The 24,616-nt window shown below is 45.8% G+C and overlaps 1 protein-coding gene across 1 annotated transcript in view; it reads right to left on the bottom strand.

Annotated features, from left to right (window-relative positions):
• Window positions 1–24,616, bottom strand: part of HYDIN (HYDIN axonemal central pair apparatus protein) — a 3,273,799-nt gene that overhangs the window by 2,873,394 nt on the left and 375,789 nt on the right. The window contains exon 6 of the mRNA XM_069654775.1: window positions 17,336–17,535. Coding sequence (XP_069510876.1) covers window positions 17,336–17,535 — 200 coding nt within the window. The remainder of the gene's footprint in view (window positions 1–17,335; window positions 17,536–24,616) is intronic.

Genomic DNA, 24,616 nt, shown 5'->3' with positions numbered 1-24,616 from the left:
TGACAGGTTCCCCGGGCCCTACCTTTGTACTTGGTCTTTTAATTGGACTGGAGACTTAGACCGTTGAGCTTCCGGGCAGCGCGGGGGCTTTCTTTTTGCCTTAGATTCTCGTACTCTCCTCCATTCCCAGGATTTCTCTTGCAAGCGATCCGAGGGGGGGGGGGCTCCTGGGTCCTCCAAAAGACTCACCCCCCTCTTCCTCAATGTTCAGGATTCTGAGCCCTTCTTTTAATGTGGTAATGCAATGTTGGTGGCCCTCCCACATGAAGACCATCCCAAAAGGAAAGGTCCATCTATACTGAATCTGGGCCTAGGACAATGCCTCCTCTTTGTCAGTGTGGTTTTGGCTAGGTCTTGATATAACTGGATTTCGGTGCCATTGACTTTTATAGTGGTTGCTTTGCTTGAGGCTTCTAGAATTGCCTCCTTTTGATTATGTATTCAGAACACCATTACCAGTTCTCTCAATGTATTCTGTCCACGGATATCTAACCCCCCCCCCGCCTCTAGATCCAGCAGGTCTGCGAACACTTGATGCATTGTCTCTCTGGGGTCACGATCATTCATGCTTTCGGGTAATCCCTTGACCCTTCTGTTCGCCTACCTTGAGCGATTCTCCAGGTCCTCAGCTTGGAGCTCCAGATTGTGTGCAGCGATTGCTGCCAGTGCATCAATCTTGCGGTTGTCCTCGGTTAGCTCACAGATAGCGTTTTTAGTTGAGTCAACTATGTTTCCTAGTTCTGCAATGTCCCCCTCGACTTCTTGTAGGGATTGGGCTAGTTCCGTCCTTATTAGGCTCAGCTGCATTTGTAACGGTTCCGTCATCTAGTCGCTCAACGCTTTGAAACATTTCTGCAATACTTCGGTAGTGACCACCTGCCCAGTCCATTGCACTGTGGACCCTTCTCGCGCTCTGATGGATTGGTCTGAGTATGCTCGTCCCCAGCAGATGTTTCCCCTTCCTTTCGACATAACTTCTGGAGGCACATTAACATGAACCAGGAAGCAAACAGAACATCCTGGTTCCTGCACATGCGTCACCACCCAGACCCTTTGAATGTGCAGCAAACGCAGGAGCAACCCCACACACATTCAAAAGGTGGAGTTCGCCAGTCTGCATTCCCAACAAGCCATGCAAGGCTGGAGAAGCAAAACACCCCTGAACTAGCATGGCATGTGCACTTGGGGGGGGGGGAACTAAATTGTCAAAGGGAAAGTACTTATCCCATTGAGAGCTTAAGCCAGGCGAGGCAAGCTCAGTGCTCAGTTTTACACTGGGCTGGCTTGGATTCTCCATAATAGGTGACGGTACAGGCGGGTTTGGTTGGCACCCCTCTCCCATTATGGACAAGCCATCATTGGTGTGCTATCATTGACAACCTGATTAAGGCAAAAGAGCACACGTTCACCTAGCTCAATCTCTGCTGTTCTCTCATAATAGGAACAGAGCTGTGGACGGAGTCGTCTACCGTGTATGCCATGCCATGCTTTTGGTTTGAACTAGCATATAGGGACATTAGACTTTACAGTTGGCCTGGGCGACGGGGAGCGGGTTTATGTTGTGTTTGTGTCAAGTGTTTGCAGTACACAAAGTAGTTTACTATACTTGACAACGTGATACATACCATTGTACGCTCTTGGCACTTATCCATTGCACATATTTGCTTTGCATTCTGGGACTTGGCATCCTGGTTTCATAATAGGGAACACTAACCTGGGTGGTGAGGCTGTGACATGAAGGGCTAAAAAAACAGCTTAACATTTTATTCAGTGTTTACAATTTTTGTATGTGGATAGTTCAGTAATGTGTTGCTCCTATTCTGCTTTAGGATGACACAACATCCAAGCATGTGTTGTACATAAAACAGTGGATTGAGACAGTTGAGGACTTCAACGACATGCTGGTCGCGACGTGACATCTGTCGACTTGACAGGTTCAATTGACTGGTGTGACAAATCAACTTCCGGGGCACCAGTGGTCCAGGGATGAATATCCATTTCTAAACCATGAATCAGCCCCACACCTCTAGTAAACCATAATGGATCCCAACAGATTGGAAAAGCAAGCAATTTATAAACCTCCCTGTCCAATTTTGATAACGTGGATGGAACGGCAGGCTTATCTCCGAAAGGTCATGGATCGTTGGTTAGATGCAACACAGCGAAATTACCATTATTATCCAATGATAAAAGGCACTGTCCAGTCAAGGTTGTATAAACATATCTACTTTATTATCACAACAGACAATTCTAGCACACTACAAAATACAACCCACCCTGTAAAAGGAATACACAGGACAGTAGTTTCAAAGAAGGAAACGGGATGCACTCTGGATACTGACAGGAGGGTAGTCGGTACCTCCATAGGTAGTCAGTAATTAATCACAACAGTTCAAGGGTAATTGGTTTCAACACAAACAGAGCAATGGGTTGTAAAATGTCACTAGGGATTTTCGGAGAAGGGACAGAATCACAACGTACCCTGCGATGGAGATGTTGTTGGTGCTCGGAAGGGTCGAGTCAATTTCAGGGCACTTTGTAGCTTCTGCAACAGAGTTCAAGATGAGAGACAGCTGCAGGTATCATGTGGCAAACAGTAAGGGGATTGAAGCTGGATGGACAGTTGCAGGTTGGCCTACACAGCGGCTCGGGGTCAGGAATCATTGTCTCAGTGCTGGTCGGCAGTTCTAAAGCACTGGTGGAGGCGTCTCGGATGGTTTTAACAACTGCAGCCTAACAGTCAGCGGTGCAGTCGGTTGCAGCTCGAGGGGCTCCACTGGCTCAAAAAATTTCGTTTAAGGCGTATGTCGGTAGATGCTTGTCGATGCACTTCTCCTAGCTTCTTCACTGGGCTTGTACCGTCCTTTAAGGCAGAGGGCCCAAAGCAGAGGAGAGTGTTGCAGGCAGATGCCCTGTCCTTGGTTCGGTTCAGAATCTCTCTGGTACTTCACACCTAAGAAGCTTGCTGCAGAGCTTAGCAGGGCATGCAGTGTGTTGGCTGGGTACCGGTTCTGGAGCTGCTGTTGGGTCTTCTGGAAAGTATCTCCCTCAGTTCCCTGGGAGATTTTTAGGGGAGGGGTCTTGCTTCCCTCTTGGAGGTCCTGGCCTCGCTTTACTGGTGGAAGATGTAAGGCAGACTGTACCATCAGCCAGGGCCCAATGATGAGTTCTTCCCTTCTGCTTCTGGTGAAGCTTTCAGATCTACCAAAAGAGGGCTCAGACCTCTTTCAAAACCAATTGGACCACAGGGATTTATGTAGGCTAAGCCTACCTTAATGAACTAATCCTGGGTCCCCACCAACAATCTCCTGTATGCATGAGGTCATAACCAGAGTTCTTTGCAACAGAAAAGGCAAAGGGGTGAAAATATGAAATACTAGGTCTCACCCATCTTCCAGTCTGTTGTGGATCAAAGGGTCCCTCTGGTTAATGGAGCTCACTGTGCTTCCGGATTAAAGTGGCAAGTCTCCCTTGAAGCTGTGGCAAAACCAGAGTCTCCGGCTCTGCCAAACCAATTACTCGTACCTTCTGAACGGGATCCCCCTTTGGGGATGACTACAGTAAACATGAGGGCCCAGACATGACGACATTTCACTGTCAGTCGATACTGAGGTTGGGAGCGGGCATCATGTTGACACAATTGCGTATGAAAGGGTGTTGGGTTTCCTGTATCCTTTGTTAGTCTCTGCAGCCAGGCCCCATATGGGCCTGTTTGAATTAAACTCTGATTTGTAGGCGAATGCTGCCACCAGCTACAGGGCTCAACAAAAGGACAGGGCAGATCCATGGAGCTTTGTTAGTTAATTAGGCTGGCCATGGCTTGGGGAAGGTTTGGCCCTCCCCCTTCTGAGACGACATGTGTACTCCTGGCTGTCATATCCCAACTAAATATGACACGGGGGGGACTGCGCCTGTAGGCTATGTCCACCCAGAGTACACAGGTCTATGCGTATGTCGTGTGGTGAGCATAGGAAAATGTGTGCAGATTAGCCCCACACATTTTCCGGAGGTTAATCTACCATCATTCAATTTCATTTAAAATTTCAAAAAAGCCGAATGCAAGCACACACCAACCGTGCGGATGGTCGGATTCTTCACAAATGGCACAGCAAGAATGGCACAGCTCCATGGTCATCTTCGTTGGCATACTGGACGAAGCCTTTTTCATGGAGCACATTTTATGTGGGGCACTGGTTGTGTATGTTAATATTTATGCCCAACACCCAGGACTACCTTTCTCCTAGTCCATAGTCCTCTTTCCTTCATACTTTTGAACATTCCGTCCATCGGGACTGGAACCGGAGCACTTTTGAAGCATAAAAAATAACTTTGTCCTTTTATTTTTACTTGGGGCCACTGCACTTGACCGTAGCCCCACCTTCATGAGCTCTGCTCCGCACATCACCCTTCAGTCCTTTTCTATCGCCAAAGTCGAAGGACCATTAGCAAAATAGAGGATACTTTTAAGTGGGGATGGCAGGCGGGCATATGGGGAAAGGGGACTATGGGCTAGGAGTAAGGTAGTCACTATGGTGAGTAACTTTGTTAGACTGCTACGTCCCACCCCCTTTCCTCCATACTTTTGGGAGATTCCCAAGCACAGACCAAAGAAATGGGAGGATGGAAATTTCCCTTACACGAACAGGTAAAGAACTGCCTGGCTGAACTGGGCATCGGCCTGGGAGTTCAGGTCAAGGCAATAGGGTTTGAAAAAAATCTGAGGGAGAAGCCCACATAGTAGCCTTGGCCATGGACTTGCAAGGAACATTTCTGGAAGGCAGCCACTTTGCCACGGACTAAATGTGCATGAACGGTGCCTTGTGGGCTGAAAGACTTGAATTGTATAAGCCCCCAAGATGCATGAAGCGATCCAGTATGAGATAGACGCTTTTGAAGCCGTTTTCCCTTTTGGGGTCACCAAAAGTAACAAAGAGTTGTGAAGAACTTCTACGTTCGCTCGTTCTGTCAAGGTAAAACTTCAGAGATCACCTGACATCTAGGTTATGTAGAACCTTTTCCGCATCTGAGATCGGGTTCAGAAAGAAAACTGGTAAGGCTATGGAGTGATTTATGTCGGACAATTTTTGGAAGGAAAGAAGGATAAGTGCGAAGCATAACCTTATTCTTGTGGAAAGTTAAGAATGGGTGTTCAACAGAGAGCTTGAAGCTCACTTATTCTTCTCACAGACGTTACCATAATCAAGAAGGCCACTTTCCAAGAGAGAAACTTGAGCTCGGTAGTGGCAATTGGTTCAAATGGCTTATGACACAAAGTGGTGAGGACCATGTTCAGATCCCATTTCAGGTGAGGAGGCCTGACCAACGGAAAGAGGTGAAGAAGACCTACGGAGTGCCTCTTGATTACTGGGTTTGCCAGAGAAAAGGAGCAACTGTCTGTGGAAAGATAAGCTGCAATCGGTGATAGATATGTTATGCATGATAAGACGTGGATGCCAGAGGCTGCAAGGTCTTATATAAAAGACAAGACACAGTAAAAAAAAAGCCTGTTGAAGATCAAGCAGTTTAGCTAGACACCAATGACAAAAGCAAAGCCATTTACTTTTGCACTGCGTTGTCGTAGAAGGATTATGTGCCGCCTGGATTATGCGCATATTATCCTCAGAAAGGTTAAACTGTGCTAAGGACTTGAACTCAGGTACCAGGCCACCAAGCTGAAGAATTGTGGGAAAGGGTGCCACACCTGGTAATTATTCTGGTGGAGGAGGTCGGGAATCTACGGCAACCTGATTGGGTCGCATATAGATCGTTGCTGCAGCTCTGAAAACCAGAACCTGACTGGCCACCAAGAAGCTATAAAGAGGAGAGTGCAGTTGGAAGCACTCTTGAGCTTTCAGAGTGACTGATGAATCAACGGCAAAGGCAGGAAGGCATAGGCCTTTATGTTGTCCCAAGAAATCGAGGGCATCCCCCAGGGCAGATGCTCCGGGACCATCCCTGGAGGCATAAGGTGGAAGTTTCCTGTTGGTTGAAGTAGCAAAAAGGTCCACCATTGGAGACCGCCATTGCTGGAAAAGCCTGACAAGAACACCAGTGTTAATTTCCCACTCGTAATTCGCCGTAGATTGACGACTCTGGGAATCTTCTGCAACATTGATCTGACCCGGAATGCGCACGACCTGTAGTCAGACATTGTGCTGGACTGCCCAATTCCAAATCTGGATAGATCCACCAGAAGAGGAGCCCTGGTGCCCCCCTGCTTGTTGATGTAGAACATAGAAACAGAATTGTCTGTGCAAATTCGCACCACTCTGTTGTTGATAGAATGCTGGAAAGCTTACAATGCCAGAAAGACTGCCAGGAGTTCTAGGTAGTTGTTATGAGATGGTCATGGGGCGTCCACAGATCGTACACCTCGATGTGACCCAACGTTGCTCCCCACTCTAGGAGGGAGGAGTCTTTTCTACCTGTAATCTGTGGGAAGGGGTCCTGGAAGGAGGCTCCCACCGAAGGGTTGCTGGAGGTTGACCACCATTGAAGATCTGCCATCATGGAAGATGGTATGGGAATCATTTTGGAATCCGGGGCCACGGCTTTGGACCAGCAGCCCGAAAGCCCTAGCTGTGTGCGTCCCATTTTCAGTCTCGCAAGAGGAAGGGCTAGCACACATGAAGCCATCAGGCCCAGGAGTCTCTGGAACAACCAACCCGACATGTGGGAGGAGTTCATGAAAAGAAGGCATGTGGCTGATAAATCAGCTATTCTGTCCTCTATTAGGAAAACTCTGGCACAGATTGTATCCCAACGTAAATCTACAAAAATCAGGTCTTGCGCAACAGTCAGACGATTTCTGCCAGTTCACTGACAGCCCCAGTTGGAACAGGAGCAGGAGGAGTGACTGAAGATTGGCTGTTGCAGCCAGTCGAAAAGGACTCTGCAGAAGCCACTGTAATCGTCCAAATATGCATAGCCAGGATTTCCCTACATTCTGAGAAACTCTGATAACCGCCATCATCTTCTGAAGACATGCAGCACCGAGCGGAGACCCAACAGAAGCACTCAATATTGGAAGTGGTCCGCTCCCATCAAAAACCGAAGGTATTTCCAATGTGGGCCCCAGATCAGGATGTGCATGTAAGCATCCTGAAGATATACCACACTGAGCCAATCGCCCTTCTGGAGAGAGGACCTTATCTGGCTGGGCATGATCATCTTGAATTTCTCCTGAGGTAAGAAAAGATTGAAGTTGGAGAGGTTGAGCATAGTGCGCAGGCCAGCCTGGTTGGGTATGGGTACTGTAAACACATGGGAGTAAGAGCCCTCCCCTTGCTTCCACAAGGGAACAGGTTCCACCACTCCGAGGTTCAGAAGTTTCTGTACCTCGGCTCTGATGGAGGAAGATCCAGTCTGCTGAATCGAAGGGTGAGAGGGTGGGGTATGCGGGAGCGGCAGGCGGAAGCCAGCCCGCGCGACTTACAAAACCCATCAGCCTTTTGTGATGGTCTGCCATGCCTCCAGATGAGACGATATACCTCCTCCCACTGAAGTCTCGTGTGACCGATGGAAAACATAATTTGGATGGTTTGTCAGCGGCAAGACCTCCTGTTGCTGAAGAGGAGGCTGATTGCTGAGAGAATAAACGGCTACTTTGCCTTTGCTGCTTGTAACAAGGTGCGCCAGAGGAACTTTCGGCCTGGCGTGCTCGACGCTCCTGGAACCCTCTAAAACCTGAGAAGAGCCTTGTCTGGGTCCCCGACCTCTGCGTGTAGGCCGCTTTAGCTGGTGGTTTTGCCAGAGCCATTTGCATGCTTACCTTTGTTTTATTGAGTTCGTCATTGGTGGAGGAGTGGAACAGCTCTTTACCTTCGAAAGAAAGGGCGAGCACTTTGTCCTGAACCTCTTTCGAGAACTTTGCCACATGCTGCCACGCTTGGCGGGAGAGGACTATCCCAACCATAAGGCCCCGATCAGAAGTATCTACATGATGGTCCACGGACTCCAGCAGGTCCTGAGCCAGAACTCGGGCATCGGATAGACCCTCTTTAAAATCTTCCAGCCTGTCCTGTGGGATACATTCCTGAAATTCAGAAAGCTCCTTCCACAGCTTGTGATTTGCAGCTGCAAGGATGACTTCAGTATTCGCCTGCCGCAGCTGAAAACCAGAATTGTAAAAAAACATTTTCCCCAATAGCGTCAAGAATGTTGTCCTCCCTGGACAGGACCTGAGAGGCAGCCATTGAGGATGGCTTAGACTGGAGTGTAGCTGCTGCCACCACCGTTGATGAAGGGAGTGGACATCTAGTCAACGTTATATCCTCTGACGAGTGTAGCTTGTTGCAAGCGTCCATTTTACATGCTGCCCAGAATCCGGTTTCTCCCAGACCTTGCGGGCTTCAGCAATCACACGCTTTTGAAGGAAAAGGCATTTGTGCTCCTATGTCGTAAGAGTTAACGCTCCTGAAAGTACTCCTTGTGGAGCCAGATGCTCAGGTATTGGAAAATCTAGCAACGCCATCATATCCAAGACGCGGTCATGAAAAGCCCTGAGACTTGGGCGGGTCTTCACTATCCTGGTCCGCTTGGTCCTCGTCAGTTGTGGCGGGAACAGACAACTGATCTGCAGAACGTGGTACCTCAGACACTGTGGGCATACTTGTTTGTGCAAATGGCATCTTAAGCACTGGTAAAAGTGGAGGCAGTGGTGGTAGTGTAGAAGGGAGCCCCATGGAAAGAGGAGGCGACAGAACTACCGAAACCTGCTGAGGAGTAGTAGAGCCAGGCTTTGGCACGAGAGGCTTAGGATACATTTCTTGAACGTGTCCTCAGTGGAAGGTCTAGGCAGAGGAGTGGGTAGAAGCGGCTCTGGAGGGGCATACCCCCAGGATTGTAATGAGGCTGGTTGCCAAGATGGCCCTCCACCAACTGGATCCAAATAAACTAAGGGAGCGGATGCAGGAGGAAGAGAGACCGTGGTGTGGCATTGGAAACCGTGCATGCCAATCCGTTGGAGGGCGAAAAGGATTTCTATTATCCACATTCCGTGGAAAATGCTGCTCACCCCCAAATATAGGCCCCTCTGCACCATCCGGTGAGAATGTAGGTGTGAAAGAGCTTGTCAAAATTGCCACCTCAGACCGCGCGGGTTGAGATGCCATTTTGTCAATGCCTGAAATGATCTGCTTCACAAGTTTCAATGAGGCCATTGTGACTACAGGGGTTTCAAGGGCATTTTTACCAGTTTTAGTCTTGTGGCAGGGAACCTCTGCAGAGCCAGTACTAGCAGATCTAGAGCGCTTTTGTACCCCTTTGGATTCTGCAGAAGTATTGGCCCTCGGTGAGGGAACCTCCGCAGGGTCGGTGCTTGAATACTTTGGGCCTTTGCCCCTCAGCAGGATCGGTATGACCACAAAATTGTTTGTGGGAAGGCCCAGGGTGACACCCGGTAGCCAGAGGCCCTAAATGAGGCCCCTCGATCTTGCCGGTTTTAAGTATAGCCCCTATTCCGGGATCCTCAGGGTTAACCCTGGTACCTTTAGTCACTGTACAGGAAACCTCAAGACTAGCCTCGGTACGTTTAATTCCAGACTTGGAAACCTCTGGAATAACCCTCGTCAAAACAGCCACAGAAAGGTTGGGTTTAGTCTTAGCCCCCAGATGGGGAACATCAGATGAAGATCCGGTCTTGACAGCCCCCTTTGCAGGGGGCTGCGGAGAAAACTCTGGAATCCAGGTTAGATCCCTTTCGGGACACCTCGGAGAACCCTGGTATCAGAGCCACTTGGACCCCTCCCGGACCCAGACGACCCCGGGAAGTAGTCCCCTGGCGGGGGTGCCCTAAAAAGAAAGGAATTAACCGGATGCTTCCTTTTTCTGTTGATGAACTGCTGTAAATGTGGAGTAGGAAGCCGTTGCAACAACACCTCCCACTGATGAGCCTATGCTGGAGTGCCCGGACAGAGAGAGAGTCGCAGTAGAAACAAGAGTCCCACTTATGTTCTGTGCCCAAGCACTCCACACAGAGAGAATGGGAATACGCCCTCGTGAAACAACGTTCGCACGAAGAACAGGACACAAATCCCAGATGCTCAAGCATAGACAGAGGAAAGAAGAACCACGGAACCGGAGCTGGAAGATGAAGGACAAGGGAAACAAAAACAGAAAATTCCCTATGATGCAAGTGCGTCCGACCCCAACTGCGTGTAGAAAAGGATTGAAGGGTGAGGCGGAGCTCAGGAAGGCAGGGCTATGGTCACATGCAGTGGCCCTGCCTAAAAATAAAAGGACAAAAAATATTTTTGACGCTTCAAAAGTGCTCCGGTCCCTTCCCAATGGACGGAATGTCCCAAAAGTATGTAGGAAAGGGGACGGGACGTAGGAGTATTACGAATAATTCAGGACAACAATCCCAACCATTTTGCGCTGCAGAATTTTTGAATATTTGCATTGGGCAGAGTCTCTGGCAGAGTCTGTGCGCATAAATAAGAATGAGTTTGAAGTGTGGACGTACAATACACAACGTGCTTTTAGGGTAAATTATAGGTCCAATTAAATATCTTAGATTAGAGAATTCTATCTAGCAGATTTTGTGATGGATGAAAGTACCTTGAGTCCAAAGGAGTGGTGGTCCTGGGTTATTATGGGTGAAAAGATCAACCTAACAATTGCAGTTCTGAAGTTTATTGAAAAAGTCTTAAAGATGAAGATTGAATGGAATGAAAGGCTGTAATTGAATCATACTTGGTTTTAAAAAATTGAGAGGCAATGACAAAGAGCAATGTGTATTGAGATAAGGAACGTGAATGAATGAGTTTGAATGATGAGGAGGAAATGGAATGAAATGAAATGAAAGATTGAAAGTGAATTAAGGTTTTCATTTTCTTTTTTTTCCCTTTTTTTAAACTGGAGGTATTAATCTTAAATTAATGTTAAAGGTTTATGTAAAGAGAAAGAATGTTGTGTTTTTTTTTTGCCAAACCAATAAAGCATTTTTAAAAAAAATATATATATCTTAATTAACATCTCCAATGTGTTGTACATGAAGGATTTTAAGGTCCACCCGAAGGTAAGTGAAAAGGACTCTTGGTACCAAGATACTGTATGACTCTAAAATGGTGGGTGTTTCTATGAATTGTCCTACAATGTTCTCAAGCAATCACTGCCCAATTCTTTGCTCTTCATTGGACCATGATAGGATAATATCCCTGTTATGGCACAACTGTCCCCATATTTTAGACCTTACAGAGGAGTTAAGATATATCGAAAACGCGGATGGATTTCATGAGGAGTTTGTTACTTTACCTTTCAGCACCCTGAAGCTACATAGGACTAAGATGTATATTGGGTTGATAATGAAGGCGAGAACAAGTCGAATCAGATTGCCAGCCCACAGTTCTCAAACCAGCCAAATCTAGAGACACTTGAAATGCCTATATGCTTACGAATGAGAAGAAAACATTGATTAAAGGAAAAAGGAAGGCTGTAAAGGAGTTTACATTTATAATGAGCACCGGGTTGTGACCCAATGATGCCTCCCAGCTAGCTGCATGCACCATCTCCCCAACTAAAAAAAAGGGCCTATTAGCGCCTCAGGCAACATTCTGGGGAGGTAATAAGTATAGTTCCTTTACAAGTAGCTTTCCTGGTCGGTAGTGAGACGGAGACCTCATTTAACACCCATGCATCGCTTGGGCCTTTAATGTGGTCTCTGGGGCATTACTGCCCAGGAAATTGTACTTGTGCGGTTGTAAACCATTGCCCATGCTCGACTATCCCTTAATATATGTTAAAATGTGCAGTTCAAAAAATCTGTGACACTACTGATTGCCAAGCAAGCCTTTCAGCATTTGCTTCTTCCGTATAACGTAATGCCATCTGCTTTTTCACCTGTTTTCTTGGTCCTGTTCCCAGGTTTTTGCATCAAATTTTCTTGAGCACAACTGGCACAAATGTTTTAATAATGTGCATGATGGGAGTTAGGCGCCAAATGTGGTATTAGAGGATAGCTTAAGTAGAACGATAGTGAATTCAAGAACACAGTGGGGCTAACTCAGCCTTTCAACTCCTCCAACCCTCATGTGACAATCCAAGTAGCACATTGTTGGTAATAATTATGGTAATAAGTAACGTTGCCAAGCACTCTGAAGCTGAATTTCTTATGATGGTTGCACTATATAAAAACACAAAAAAACCTGGGGTTACCTTTTACAATCTACTCACCCATTTCCAATTATATGGAGGAATGTTACTCTGAATGATGCGGATATCACAACTGAGATATTAATAAATAATCCAAGGCGAGCACAATTGAAATTGTACCAGCGAGATTGGATTTGTACTTTAGAGCAATGCATCGCCTAGAAAGAGTTTAGCATAGAGCTCTTTGGCCATAAAAAAAAAATTAGATCTATGGCCTATTATCTGTCTAAATTCCTGTCGGCACAATTTAGGCATTGTTTTGTTAGATTCAGGCTTAATTTATGGCATACACGAGATTAAGTAGACGTGGCCAATTAAAAAAGCATGAGAATATTTGCTGATTTTGTAATCTGACAGAACATGAAGAAACCTTAAAATACCTGATTGCACTGTTCAACAAGAAGGAGAGGGATTACTCATTCGTCTTGCACGTCCACAGATGTCACTCAGAGGTCACTCACGACTTGACCTACTACTGACCTCCAGCAAGCTCTTCCCCTGTGTTGAGGATATCCAAATTTGCCTGAGAGCCATCTCAGACTACGCTCCAATCGTTATGCGTCTACAGACCCTAGGAATGCCAGAAACGCCGAGATGGCCCTGGAACTGCAAGACCATATCCTGGCGGACGTAGCTTGCAGAACAGAAAAAGCCAAAGCACTTAACACAATCTACTTTGCGGAGAACTCGACCGACGGCTTTTCAAAGGCAGCCATCTGGGGCGCCATGAAACCAGTGATCCGCGGGGTAGCGATCAACTGCTCATCGAGGCTCAAGAGATTCAACCAAAAACAACAGGACAAGCTGGAGAACGAGTCAAGGAACTGGAGAAGACTTTAAAAAATCACCAAGCCAAAGCAACCGGTCAGGAACTCAAGAGAGCGAAATCTGAACTAGAAATGCACCTGGCGGACCGCTCAGCCAAGGCCCTGACCTACACAAAGCAATACTATTACTTGAACAGCAATGAAGCGAACCGCCTTCTGGTGCAAAAGCTGAAAAAATTACACTCCTGGAACATCATCCAATGCCTGACAGACCCGTATGATACCCTACGCTACACAAACCCGGACAACCTTGAACTCATGGCACAACACCACAGAGAAACCATGTCCGGACCCCCAACATCTAAACTGGCGCAGCTGAGCTTTCTGGCGTCTGCCCAAAGAGCGCCTCCATACTCCCAACTGGAAACACTGGAACACCCAATTACAGCGGAGGAAGTAGGTGAAACAATCTGCACACTAAACACAGGCCGGGCCCGACGGTTTCACAGCCCAAAATACACCCACATCTTGTCCCCACAGCTAGCAACTTTATTCTACTCATTCCTTGAGATGGGCTCCACAACCCTGGCAATGGAAGAATCAACAATGGTCCTCATTCTAAAACCAGGGAAAGACCAGACCAAATGCACCTCATACAGACCCATCACCCTGCTAAACAACGACACCAAGCAGTTTGCAAAAATCCTGTGGAATAGGCTAGCACCAGCCCTCCCAAGCATAATCCATCCGGAACAAACAGGCATTATCCCGGGCCGCAGCACACACAACATCAGGCGAACAAGCAATACAAAAGAGTCAGCCAACAGAATGGGGTCGGAACTGGTAGTCATGTCACTTGATGCTCACAAAGCGTTTGACATGCTGGACTGGGGCTACATCAAGGAAACACTAAGACATTATGAATTCGGAATTAACTTTACCAAATGGATCTTATCTAACTACCAACTCCCTTCCACACACTTCAGAGTAAACGGGATCAAGTCTGAGAAAATAACCATCCCAAGAGGCACCAGGCAGGGCTGTCCCTTATCCCCCCTCATTTGCGCTCTCTATGGAACCCTTCGCAGACAGAATACGAGCGAACCCGGCGATCCACGGCCTTGCGGTCAGAGCAGAGTCCTACAAAGTAGCCCTTTACGCAGACAATATCCTCCTGACATCCATCCAACCAGACGAATCCATGCAAGCAATTTGGCAGGAATTAGAAAAGTTTAAAGAAGAAGCAGGATTTCAGGTAAACTTCACAAAATCCGCAGTAATAAGCATCAAAGTACAAAAGGCACGCAAGGCCCCCTAGCGCTAAATACCCGAGCCCATGGGCAAAGCAGCACCTCACCTATCTGGGGGTCCAAATGCGAAAGAATACAGAAGGAATCTACAAATCAAACTTCGACCCACTATTCGCAGACCTCCGAAAGGACCTAGCCAGATGGCAAAAGCAAGAAATCTCATGGTTTGGAAGGATCACCGCCGTAAAAATGAACTTAGTCCCAAGACTGCTGTACCACTGCCTGGCCCTTCCATTAACGATCCAAAAGAAAGCCATCCAAAAGCTACAAGCAAACATCCTAAAATTCGTCTTGGAAGGAAAGAAGCCACGGATCCCAAAGCGCATCATGCTCCGGGGCACTGCGATGGGCGGCCTAGGGGTCCCAGACATTAACAGATACTGCCTTGCGGCTCAGCTGTCCCACGCCTTCGCGTGGAAACTACAGGACCCTCAACCTCGTTGGCTGATACTGAAGGACAATTGGTGCCAGTCGCCGATAGAAGCCTACAACACATGAGAAGCCCGGGCTACCCAGCCAATGAGGGGCCACTGACAGCGACAAGAAATACGGTGACGGGTTTGAAGAAAGCAGCCCGCCAATGGAACTGCAGAACCACGACAGGCCCGCTCACCCCCATTTGGGACAACCCGGACCTCTCCCCAGGCGTCACCCCAAACAATTTCAACAAGTGGAAAAAGGGAGGCCTATGCGTTATTGCGGACGTCTTGACAACGGCGACCCACTGAACTTCGAAGCCTGCGAGACCAAATTTCAGGTCCCGGAAACAGAAAGGTTTAGATACACACAGTTTAGGCACTTGCTATCAAGCGAAACAGTCAAGCAAGGCGGAAACAGAGAATTATCAGCGCTAGAGAGAACTCTCATGGACAATCCCCCTAAAGGGAAAGTGGCCACCTTGTACAAGCTGCTCGATAAAACTGACCCAAGCAAGAAGGAGCCCTACATGATAAAATGGGAAAAGGACTTAGGCAGAGAGATCGACTCAGCGGAATGGTATCGCATCTGGTCCCGAGCACACAAAAGCTCCAAATGTAGAACCAACAAGGAAGGAGCCTTCAAGGTATGTTACAGATGGTATCGAACCCCGGAGATTCTCAACAAATGCAACCCTTCCATCCCTGGGCACTGCTGGAGAGGATGCTCAGACAAAAGGCACACTATACCACCTACTGTGGGCCTGCCCCAAAGCGTCCCAATTCTGGAGGAATGTCCTCGACCAAATCAAACTAATCACAGGCCTCACAATTCCGTGGGACCCTGGAGTCGTCCTGCTGGGGGCTACAGGCGAAGGTCAACTCCCGCTAACCAGCCGCCTAGCCGATCTTTGTCCGCACCTCCTAACGGCAGCAAAAATATCAATCGCCAGGCTATGGAAACACCCCGAGGGCCCATCATTCCCAATGCGGTGGGCCAACTGTTGGGAGATAGTGGCAGCAGAGAAAATCACGGCCACTCGCTTTGACAACAGAAGCAAATTCCACCAAATCTGGGCCCCCTTTCTAGACTACACGCAGCAGTTCCCAGGGTTGGCAAGAGAGCCTCCAACCCTGCGATGGATGGAAAAACTGGACTAACAGCACCCGACGGAGGCATTGCGGACGCAGGTACCCCCGAGGATAAGCCAGAGCCCAACACAGACAAGCCTCCCACCTCCCTGGCCGCCCAGCAAACTCAGGCCATGGATACACCCCCCACCCTAAGATACCCCAGCAAGAAAGTGACTCCCGAAACAGCTTACTGTGAAAACTGATGTTCCCTGTGTCTCCCCTCTCCCACCCCCCCACTGTTTTCTTTTTGACTGCAGTTCTACTGTGTTACCAGTTTGTTGAAACAAAGCTTCAATGTAACCTTGGATCCGATGACATGTCGGAAGCTGTAGGTTTCATATCCGTTTTTTTGTTATCCCTTCCCCTTGCGAAAATAATAAAAAGAAGCGTTGAAAAAAAAACCCCACCTGATTGCAGTCTGCCACGCGTTGAAAATGAATCGTCTTAAACATTTTAGACTTTTGTTTGATAACCAAAGAATTCTAACTGTCGATGAATTTTGGTTTAGGATTTTTGGTGCTACCCAGCGAGCAATTAGAATTGCTACTATCCAATTCCTATTAGATTTGGATTTCGAAGACATGGAATGCGAGTCCTAATCCTTAATGTTCATTTATGATTATAATAACATGAAATGTATTGTATTTGTATGTATTAATAGTTTTAAATAATTTTGTTGTTTTAAATTTTACTGTTCTGTCTTTTATTGTTAATGTTACTGATATGATGACAAATAGATAAAAAATTGTAAATGTTCAACATGTAATTATGATGTAATTTGAAATCTAAATTGAAAGGTTGATTTATCAGCCAATGAATAAAATAAAAAAAACAAGAAAAAAATGTTAATCAGCTGTTTTTGTTTACATGTCACTTTTATATAGGAAAACACCATTTGGTGGTTAGGCCTGTCTTTGAAGTGTAAAGGTTTATTTGTGACACATTCACACACATGTGTAGCAGAAACACCACAACCCTGTGCCCACACCACATTCTGGCAGATCCATTTTGCTTCCTAAAGTTCTCTCACTGATGTGTTTTTCCCTTCCACTTATTCCCCTTTTGACATGTTGTTAACTTTACTAAATCTTGGACACTCACTGCTTTATCCCATCCTCTCACCCCTGCTGGATGTTTCACCTCGATATGTGACCCTCATCTTTTTTTGTACTTGCCATGCTTTGTCTCTGCCACGTTTCCCTCTGTGGGGTGCTGTTGTCCTGCAACATCCAGTTTTGTCTAGTTTTTCCCCTAAACGTTTGGATATTTATTTTTCCCACACTACATTTGTCCCTTCATGTTACTACTGTCTCCGACATCTTTTTTCAAGACGTGCCTTGGTCCCTTAGTATTTTTTTCAATCATTTCTAACATTGCTAAAGTCCTATCCATGGACATCCAGTCATCAGACATTTGCAACATTCCTTATGCTAAGTGAGAAAGATCACAATTCATCCTGCGTACAGCCTCGGCAAAGGGATTGCAAGAATAGGAAATTAAAGTGGGCTCTCTTGAACACCACAACGTGTACCCAGATGGAAGAAACATTCTGTACCTGGGAGCATTCAGCTCAAATCGCGCTTCCCGGTTGCCAATGTTGCGGATGAGCAGGGTCTTCTGTGAGTTGTACTTGACTGGGCAGGTGGAGAAGTTCAGATGGTCGGGGAAGTCCAGGATGGCCCTGGCTCCAATGGCTCGGATGGGTACCACAAACATCTCCCTTTCTGTAATGCAGGTAAGCTTGTGGTAGTAGTCCTAAAAGGAAACGCACAGAAGAAGGTTAGGCGGGGGCATGGGTGCCTGGCTTGCTTCAAATAGCAAACTGTTACAAGTAGTTCTAACATAACAGCTTAATTACATTGCGCTTATAGAAAATTAGTTGGGGCTGGGGAAGAAGCATCAAGTAGATAACTCACAGCATTGGATTTAAAACTCAGTCGAGTCATCATTTGTAACAGCTAAGTTATGATTGAACAATCAGTCACTGATTACATGTAGCCGAATAAGAATGATGGCAAGCCCGCAGTGCAATACAGGCCTCGGGCATTTACACAACCTTGTGGCCTGATCAGCTTTAGGCGTGATCACTGAATTCCCCACCTATGATGGCCAGTCATGGTGTACTGCATATCTGAGGGCAGGTAAGGGGGTGGTGCTGGCAAGAGTCTGAATCCCAAAAGACCTCTACATCACACTCCATTCTGAGTTTGAGGGGGTGGCTATGGCATGGGGGTCTGTCACCAAAAGGCCCCCTCTATTTGTGTGATCTCACAACTCCTCAAACGAGCGTGGTGGGGTGTACAAGCACGTTTTTCACGGGGGAGCAGGGCAAGCCAGGTAACAAGAGGTGCTAATGGTTTGCATAAACAGTGGCACTCATTAAGACATTGCTGATAGTAAACATGTCAAACACATATATTTTCTATATATGGGCAGTTACATACCATTGCATGAAACAGTATAACAAACTAGCAGAATATGGTAGGCTGCCCCTTGTTGGTACATGGCAGGATGGTAACTTGATATTTTGCTATGTTAGTTGCTAATGTGCATCTCAGGCCACATGGTGGCCTTGCTCCAGGTAAGAGGAGCAGTGCTTTGGTGGAAATACTGGTGTGGGGTCAATTGGCACTTGCAAGGGAGGCCAGGACGTCTTACTACAATCTGCTGGTCTACGTGTCAGGATTCCCATAGAAATCATGTCCACGAGGCTAGCCCACCAAATCGAACCAACTCCTCCAACAGTTAAGGGCAGAAAGTAGATTTAGGAGATGGTTGCCTGGACCAGTGAGAGGGAGAAGGTTGACACGGAGGGTGCAGAAGCTGCAAGGTACATAGGGTCAGGGACTAAGATACAACCTGCAGGCCACCTACCCATGTCCTTCCTCTTCATCTGGTTAGTGCGGAAAGTCAACGGAAAAGGAAGAGTAGAAAAGGAAACAACCCTGGGGAAGGAGAGTCCATAAGCCAGAGTCTGAGACCCACTCCTACAGCACACGGACAGAAGCAAAACTAGAATCTTCTGTAGGGGACCAACCTAGAAAGCACAAGGACACACTCTAATTCAGTGAAATCAGAAGGTCCAAAAGAAAACAAGTACAAACGTTCCAGTGGATACAGGCTCCCTAGTAGGCAGCAGTTGCAGGATAACATCTCGAGAGTACATGGGTGCACAGGTTCAGTAACACGAGGGCCAAAGAAGGAGTGAAGAAACAGGGCTGGCAGGAATAAACCATGGCAGATAGCACATACAGAGGTGCTGTGGGAGGCAAGTCCAAACGCCTCGGTCAGAACCAGGTCAGAATCCACAACTCTGGACCAGGTGGTTCAGTACATAAAAAGGTCACAAGAGTCAGGAATCAGGAGTCGGGGAGAAAAAAAAGCAGGGCATCACAACAAAACGAGAACAGTACAGCAAATTCAAAAGCATACAGAGGTCCAATACACAAAGCAAGCTAATATCAGAAGTGCCGGAGCAACTGGCACACATCTAGGTTGACAAGCTGCAACACCTCGTGTTCAGAGTGAATAACGTTCACAAACCCGGAAAGATGCGCAGAGCGAAAAAACTCCAGAACATGCACCCACACATTGCCAAAGGCTCTCAGATGAAGCAGACCAGTACCTAACCCTCCAAGGGAGCCACCAACCATGAAGCACAGGTTCAGCAGCCAACAACATATGCTCTCTGACTCAGAGTTTACACCCGGGCATTGCGTGACATGACATATCATATCATGACACAACCTGACATAGATATCACATACCAAGGCACAGAAAAGCATATTCAGGCATGAGAAGTCATTTCAAGCAAGAACAAGCCATATGAAGGTATGAAATGGTAATCAAGGCACACCATGGCATCCCCATAACACTCTTGCCTCTGGCCCCTGCAGACACCTCCCATTGTTATCCTCCCACTTTGACAGCGTAATGCCTTCTCTCTATTGCCCACTTCATCTTAGATACAATCTAAACAGTGTGCCACAAGGATCAGGGAGGGTGTATGGGTGAGGATACTTGGGGATTATCATGTAGGGGGAGGGCCTTCGGAACCAGGAACCTCTTGGTTCAAGTAAAGAGCCCCCAGGATACAAAAACTGCAGGCCCAAATGTCACCTTTCTTAGTTTGCTGGTTTCATGGTGAGAACCGTCATAGTCAACACTGCACCCTACCTTGCACAGGTTCTGTCTCCCCACTGGATAACACCTGTTAGGCTATCGTGTCAGGAGCCAGACTCACTGGTAATTTTCTCAAGTGATCTGTCCAAAAGTCCTCATTGTCGCATGGCTCAGAACCACAGGCCAGAAGGAACCCCCTTCTATTGGTAAAAAGGCTAGATTAATGCCTTTATTTTTTGTTTTTTATAGGGAGGTCGATAAGCTACAGAGTAAGAGCGATGAAAGGTTGAGGAACGTTTCCTCAAAATGTCACAAAGCGGGTGCACTGCCCACTAGCCTTGGTATGGCACCATGGACGCAGAAATGTTATTTAGCATTCTCAGGTGTAATGACTCTCTGTTGGCTTTTGGGACCAATTCTGCAAACAAAAACAATCTTATTCCAATCCCAGCCACCTCACACGGGGAAAATGAAGGTCTTAAGGACCCCCCTAAAAGCAAGACGATTAATTGTTTCAAGGTTTGGGGAGGCTATTGGCCAGGGTGGTGGCTTGTGTGATGAAGCCTTTGCCGGCGGATTGTGCGCTTTTTAAATTTCGATGGCTGCAGTAAATAAGCCGATTAGGAATGTAGATTGCGACTGGGTATGTAGTGTTTTACCAGATAAAGATTGCGCCGGTGCATTAAAAAGCTCTGTGTACTATAAAAATCATGTTGCACTGTCAACCAGTGCAAAAATGCCACAGCTGCAGAGTTTCAACAGCACATCTGCATCAACGTTGGAGCTGCAATGTTTTAAAGGCTTAGGAAAACAGAAATGAGGGGATTCCCAAATGAAAGCCTTATCTTAATCCGCACAGGACCTATCCGGTAGCCAACAGCACCTGAACTGTGTGTGGAAATGTCGAAAAAGTGCATCTTCTTCACTGCACTTTCAGGAAATGAAAGCCAGTCATTTTTCACAACGCGACATATGCAGTCATCACATTTACTGCATACTACACAATTGAAAACTCTTACTACTGGATAAAGACTTTGCTAACCATGTTGGAGGCCACAAATCACACACATCAGATCTCCCAATATCCGCAATCTTTTAAGTCTGAGCGTCTGAAATGAACCAGAGACAGAACGTTTATGGCTTATTAACACAGATCATCTTTTGGGAGTCTTCAAATGTGGGCATTGCAATATGTGTAAGGTGGCTGAAACTAACACCACTTAGACGAGAAAAGTGACAATAAATAATTTTATGAACGGTCAAACAACTTTTACACTTTATATCATTGAATACAAATGCTCACTATTCTATGCTTGCAGTACAATTCGAAACAAAAACATGTATACAGGTGCACGTGCCAGCAATAACTCAAGATACACACTTTCACAACACGGAAATAATGGACATACAGGCTGCAATCAAGAGACTAATCACATTTATTGAGATAAACCATGTAAAGGTAATCCAAAGAGAGGGTTACCAAACCCTTATACTCGCACAGAAAGATAGCCAACTAATTCAAACGGTTCTAGCTATCGAAATTGGATGCAATGGGGACAAATAACTACATATTTCGTTGGCCAATAAGTTGAAACCAAGTTGGACATGTACGCAACATGTTTTTGTGATGCTGATCCTTCTCAACTCTCTTGGTCTTCCTGTTTTTGTATTTCAGTAATTTCTTATTTAAAATGGTTTCTTTTGTACCCAGAACCTGTACCTGTAGCAAAAGCTATGGAATCAATACTTTGTACATGTAGCCATATTTCGCCCCTTTGAGTAGTCCTAGTTATTTTCATAAGACTGATCCAGGTAGTGGTAACCCACACATTTTATAGCGAACCACACTTCTAGCCACCATGTTGTCCAGAATTGTTTTGATTCAGCTCATTTTTTAGCATCATTAAGATATTAAATACAGAACACATTTACAGTTTCTCACCAACCATTTTCCTCCCCAACCCATCCCTCTTCACGCAGATCAGAACACAATATTTACACAAATCACAGAAGTTCTACAAATCTGTCCCAGATGTCCTCAGACATTTTAAATGTCTTTTGCTGTCTAAAAATCACTCCATCAGTTAAAGACATCGTAAGAGGTTCTTGAGACCAATCTTAGATCGTTCCTGTAGAATATGTTTTTTGGCTACTTGTGCAGATGTAAAGAGCCAGCATTTCTGAGGATATTGAAGATCATCCACAAAGGCATCTCCCAAAATAAACGTTGCAAAATCAAAGCACAAATGTGTTCTAAGGACTATCCATTTCTTCAGTTACTGCAACCCCAAACAATCTAATCTTGATACATTCCCACTTTGTATACATCCCCCAGAAAGCCTCAGAGTCCAACATATCTCGCCTATACAGTCTTTGGGGTGTCCAGTATACTGTATTAAGGATCTTTATTTATCTAACCCGTTCACCTAAATTGAACAAAGTTAAAGCAATGTTCCTGCATCATCGCCCCATATGGCTCCCGACATTTCAGAATTTCTTGTATTTAGCTTGTTGGACCGTGTAGTTAGTAACTCATCATTTGGACCTTTACCTTTTATCTAAGGGTTATATATTTTCAAAGCTAAGTGTCCATTTGTGTTGAGTTCAAGTAGCTGGCCTCCCAAATCACGTTTTGCAACCGGTTTTTGGAGATCTATTGAGTTTTTCAGCAACCGACATGCCCCAAAAATACAGTCATTAAAGCTTGTACTTTCATTAAGGCTCTTAAAGGTAACCCATTTATTGTCTTTTATTAGGTCCCCAAACCACTTTACCCTACTCGCAATCCAATTTGGTCACAGTATCATCCTTATTCTCATGTTCAACAACTGGGTTTATCCAAATTGATGAGTTCTGTAAGTAGAGGATTGTGTCCCAACAATTCTGACAACTGGATCCAGCATTGTTGCATACATTCTGTTGGAGCGGATATTTTGCCACCTTTGTGGTCAATGTAGCCATCGGCTCTAGTGGCATATTCAAATACGTTCTGCTTTAGACCAGTCGTCGGTGTAGTTGCCAAGGAAAGTAATGAAGTGCTTTGCTGTAAAAGCCAGATGGTATGCCTTGAAGTCGGGCACCCCCAATCCGCCGCTATCACATGGGAGGTGCACTTTCCACAGCTTCAACTGCAGTGATTTGTGGTTCCACAATAATTCTTGCATCAGTCTGTACATAGTGTCCTTTTCAGTGGGAAGTGCACTCATACTCAACACATAGTTCACTAGTGGAGCTATATTCATCTTTAGGGAGTTAACTTTACCCTATACCAACATCTTCATTAGTGACCACTGACCTGAATCTAACTTCAGAGTTCACATCGATTACGTCATATTTTCTTTCATTTTTGTCATGTCACTCGTTAACCATATTCCAAGGTATTTCATTCTCTTCGGGGACCAGTTGAATCCCATATTTGGTCAATCATTCCTCTTAGTATTTTTGATGCTGGCATGGTATCGGATTTCTGCCAATTGATTTTGTATCCCGAGACCTTCTTGAATTTATCAAATCTGTCCATTAAAGCTGGTAATGATGTATTGAGATCCTGGAGCACAAGTATTAGATCATCCACATAAAGCTAGAGTTTTTATACGCATCCCCGTACTTTACTGTATTCTCTTATCCAACCTCAGTGCACATGCCAGGGGCTCAATGGCAATTAAAAAGAGTAAAGGAGATGGAGGACAACCTAGTCTAGTCCTTTTCCCCAGCTCCATCACCCCAGATGTAAGTCCGTTCGTAATCACCATTGCTGAAGGTTTGGTGTTTAATAGTTTCATGCATTTCAAAAAGCTCAAGCCGAATCCCATTTTTGCTAAAGTTCTGGTAGTATATTGTAGAACTATACAGGGAATCCATCAGGGCAAGGGCATTTGCCCGAATTTAAGTGGAATACTGCCCTCCTTAGGTCATCCATTGATATTCCCATATCCAGGGTTTTCCCCTCAGTCACCGATAAATTGGAGAAAAGCATATCTTGAAAGTACTCATTCATGGATCTAATCTGCGCCCCACTTTCAGAAGTGTAGAGCTTGGAATGGAAAACCATGAATTCCCCATTAATCGTTCAGGATCAAAAGGCCCAATTGCCCATTACCGTCTTCAATTGCGTAAATAATTTTTCTATTTTCATTTGCTTTTAGTTGGTGCACTAGTAGATTATTGGATTTCTCACTGCCTTCATAATATTTGTATCTTTTCCTGAAAAGAGCTTTTTCTGCCTTTACTGATTCTAATTTGTTATATTTATGTTGTACAACTGTTCTCTTCTCCTCAGAGCGATTTGACATTAAATCCTTTTATAGTTTATTCACCGTTAATTCTACTGCCTTTAATTCCTGCCCCCTTCCCTTTTTCTTACTGGAGCACAGGACATTCAAAATGCCTCCCCAATAGCATTTGAAGGCTTCCCATATCAAACCCACACAGGTTTCTCCATCCGTTAGTCCCTATAAATATTTCTGCTTCTTTAACAATTCTACCTACCAAATCATCCTGTAATAAAGAAGTATTCATTCTCCACGAGTCTGACCTTTCTAAAACATAATCCAGTGAAATTTCCATTGAAGCAGGGTAATGGCCTGAAATGTGAATGCCGCCTACGTACCCAGTATGGAAAGAACTTGACACCTTCCATGCTGAGTATGTCATTAATTTCTGTGGCCTGTAATTTACAATTAGTGGTGATAATCCGACCTTCCCTGTCTTCGCT

This window comes from Ambystoma mexicanum, chromosome 1p (genome assembly GCF_040938575.1).
Source record: "Ambystoma mexicanum isolate Mex_15411 chromosome 1p, UKY_AmexF1_1, whole genome shotgun sequence".
NCBI lineage: Eukaryota > Metazoa > Chordata > Amphibia > Caudata > Ambystomatidae > Ambystoma > Ambystoma mexicanum.
This window is presented reverse-complemented; position numbering and strand designations above follow the sequence as displayed.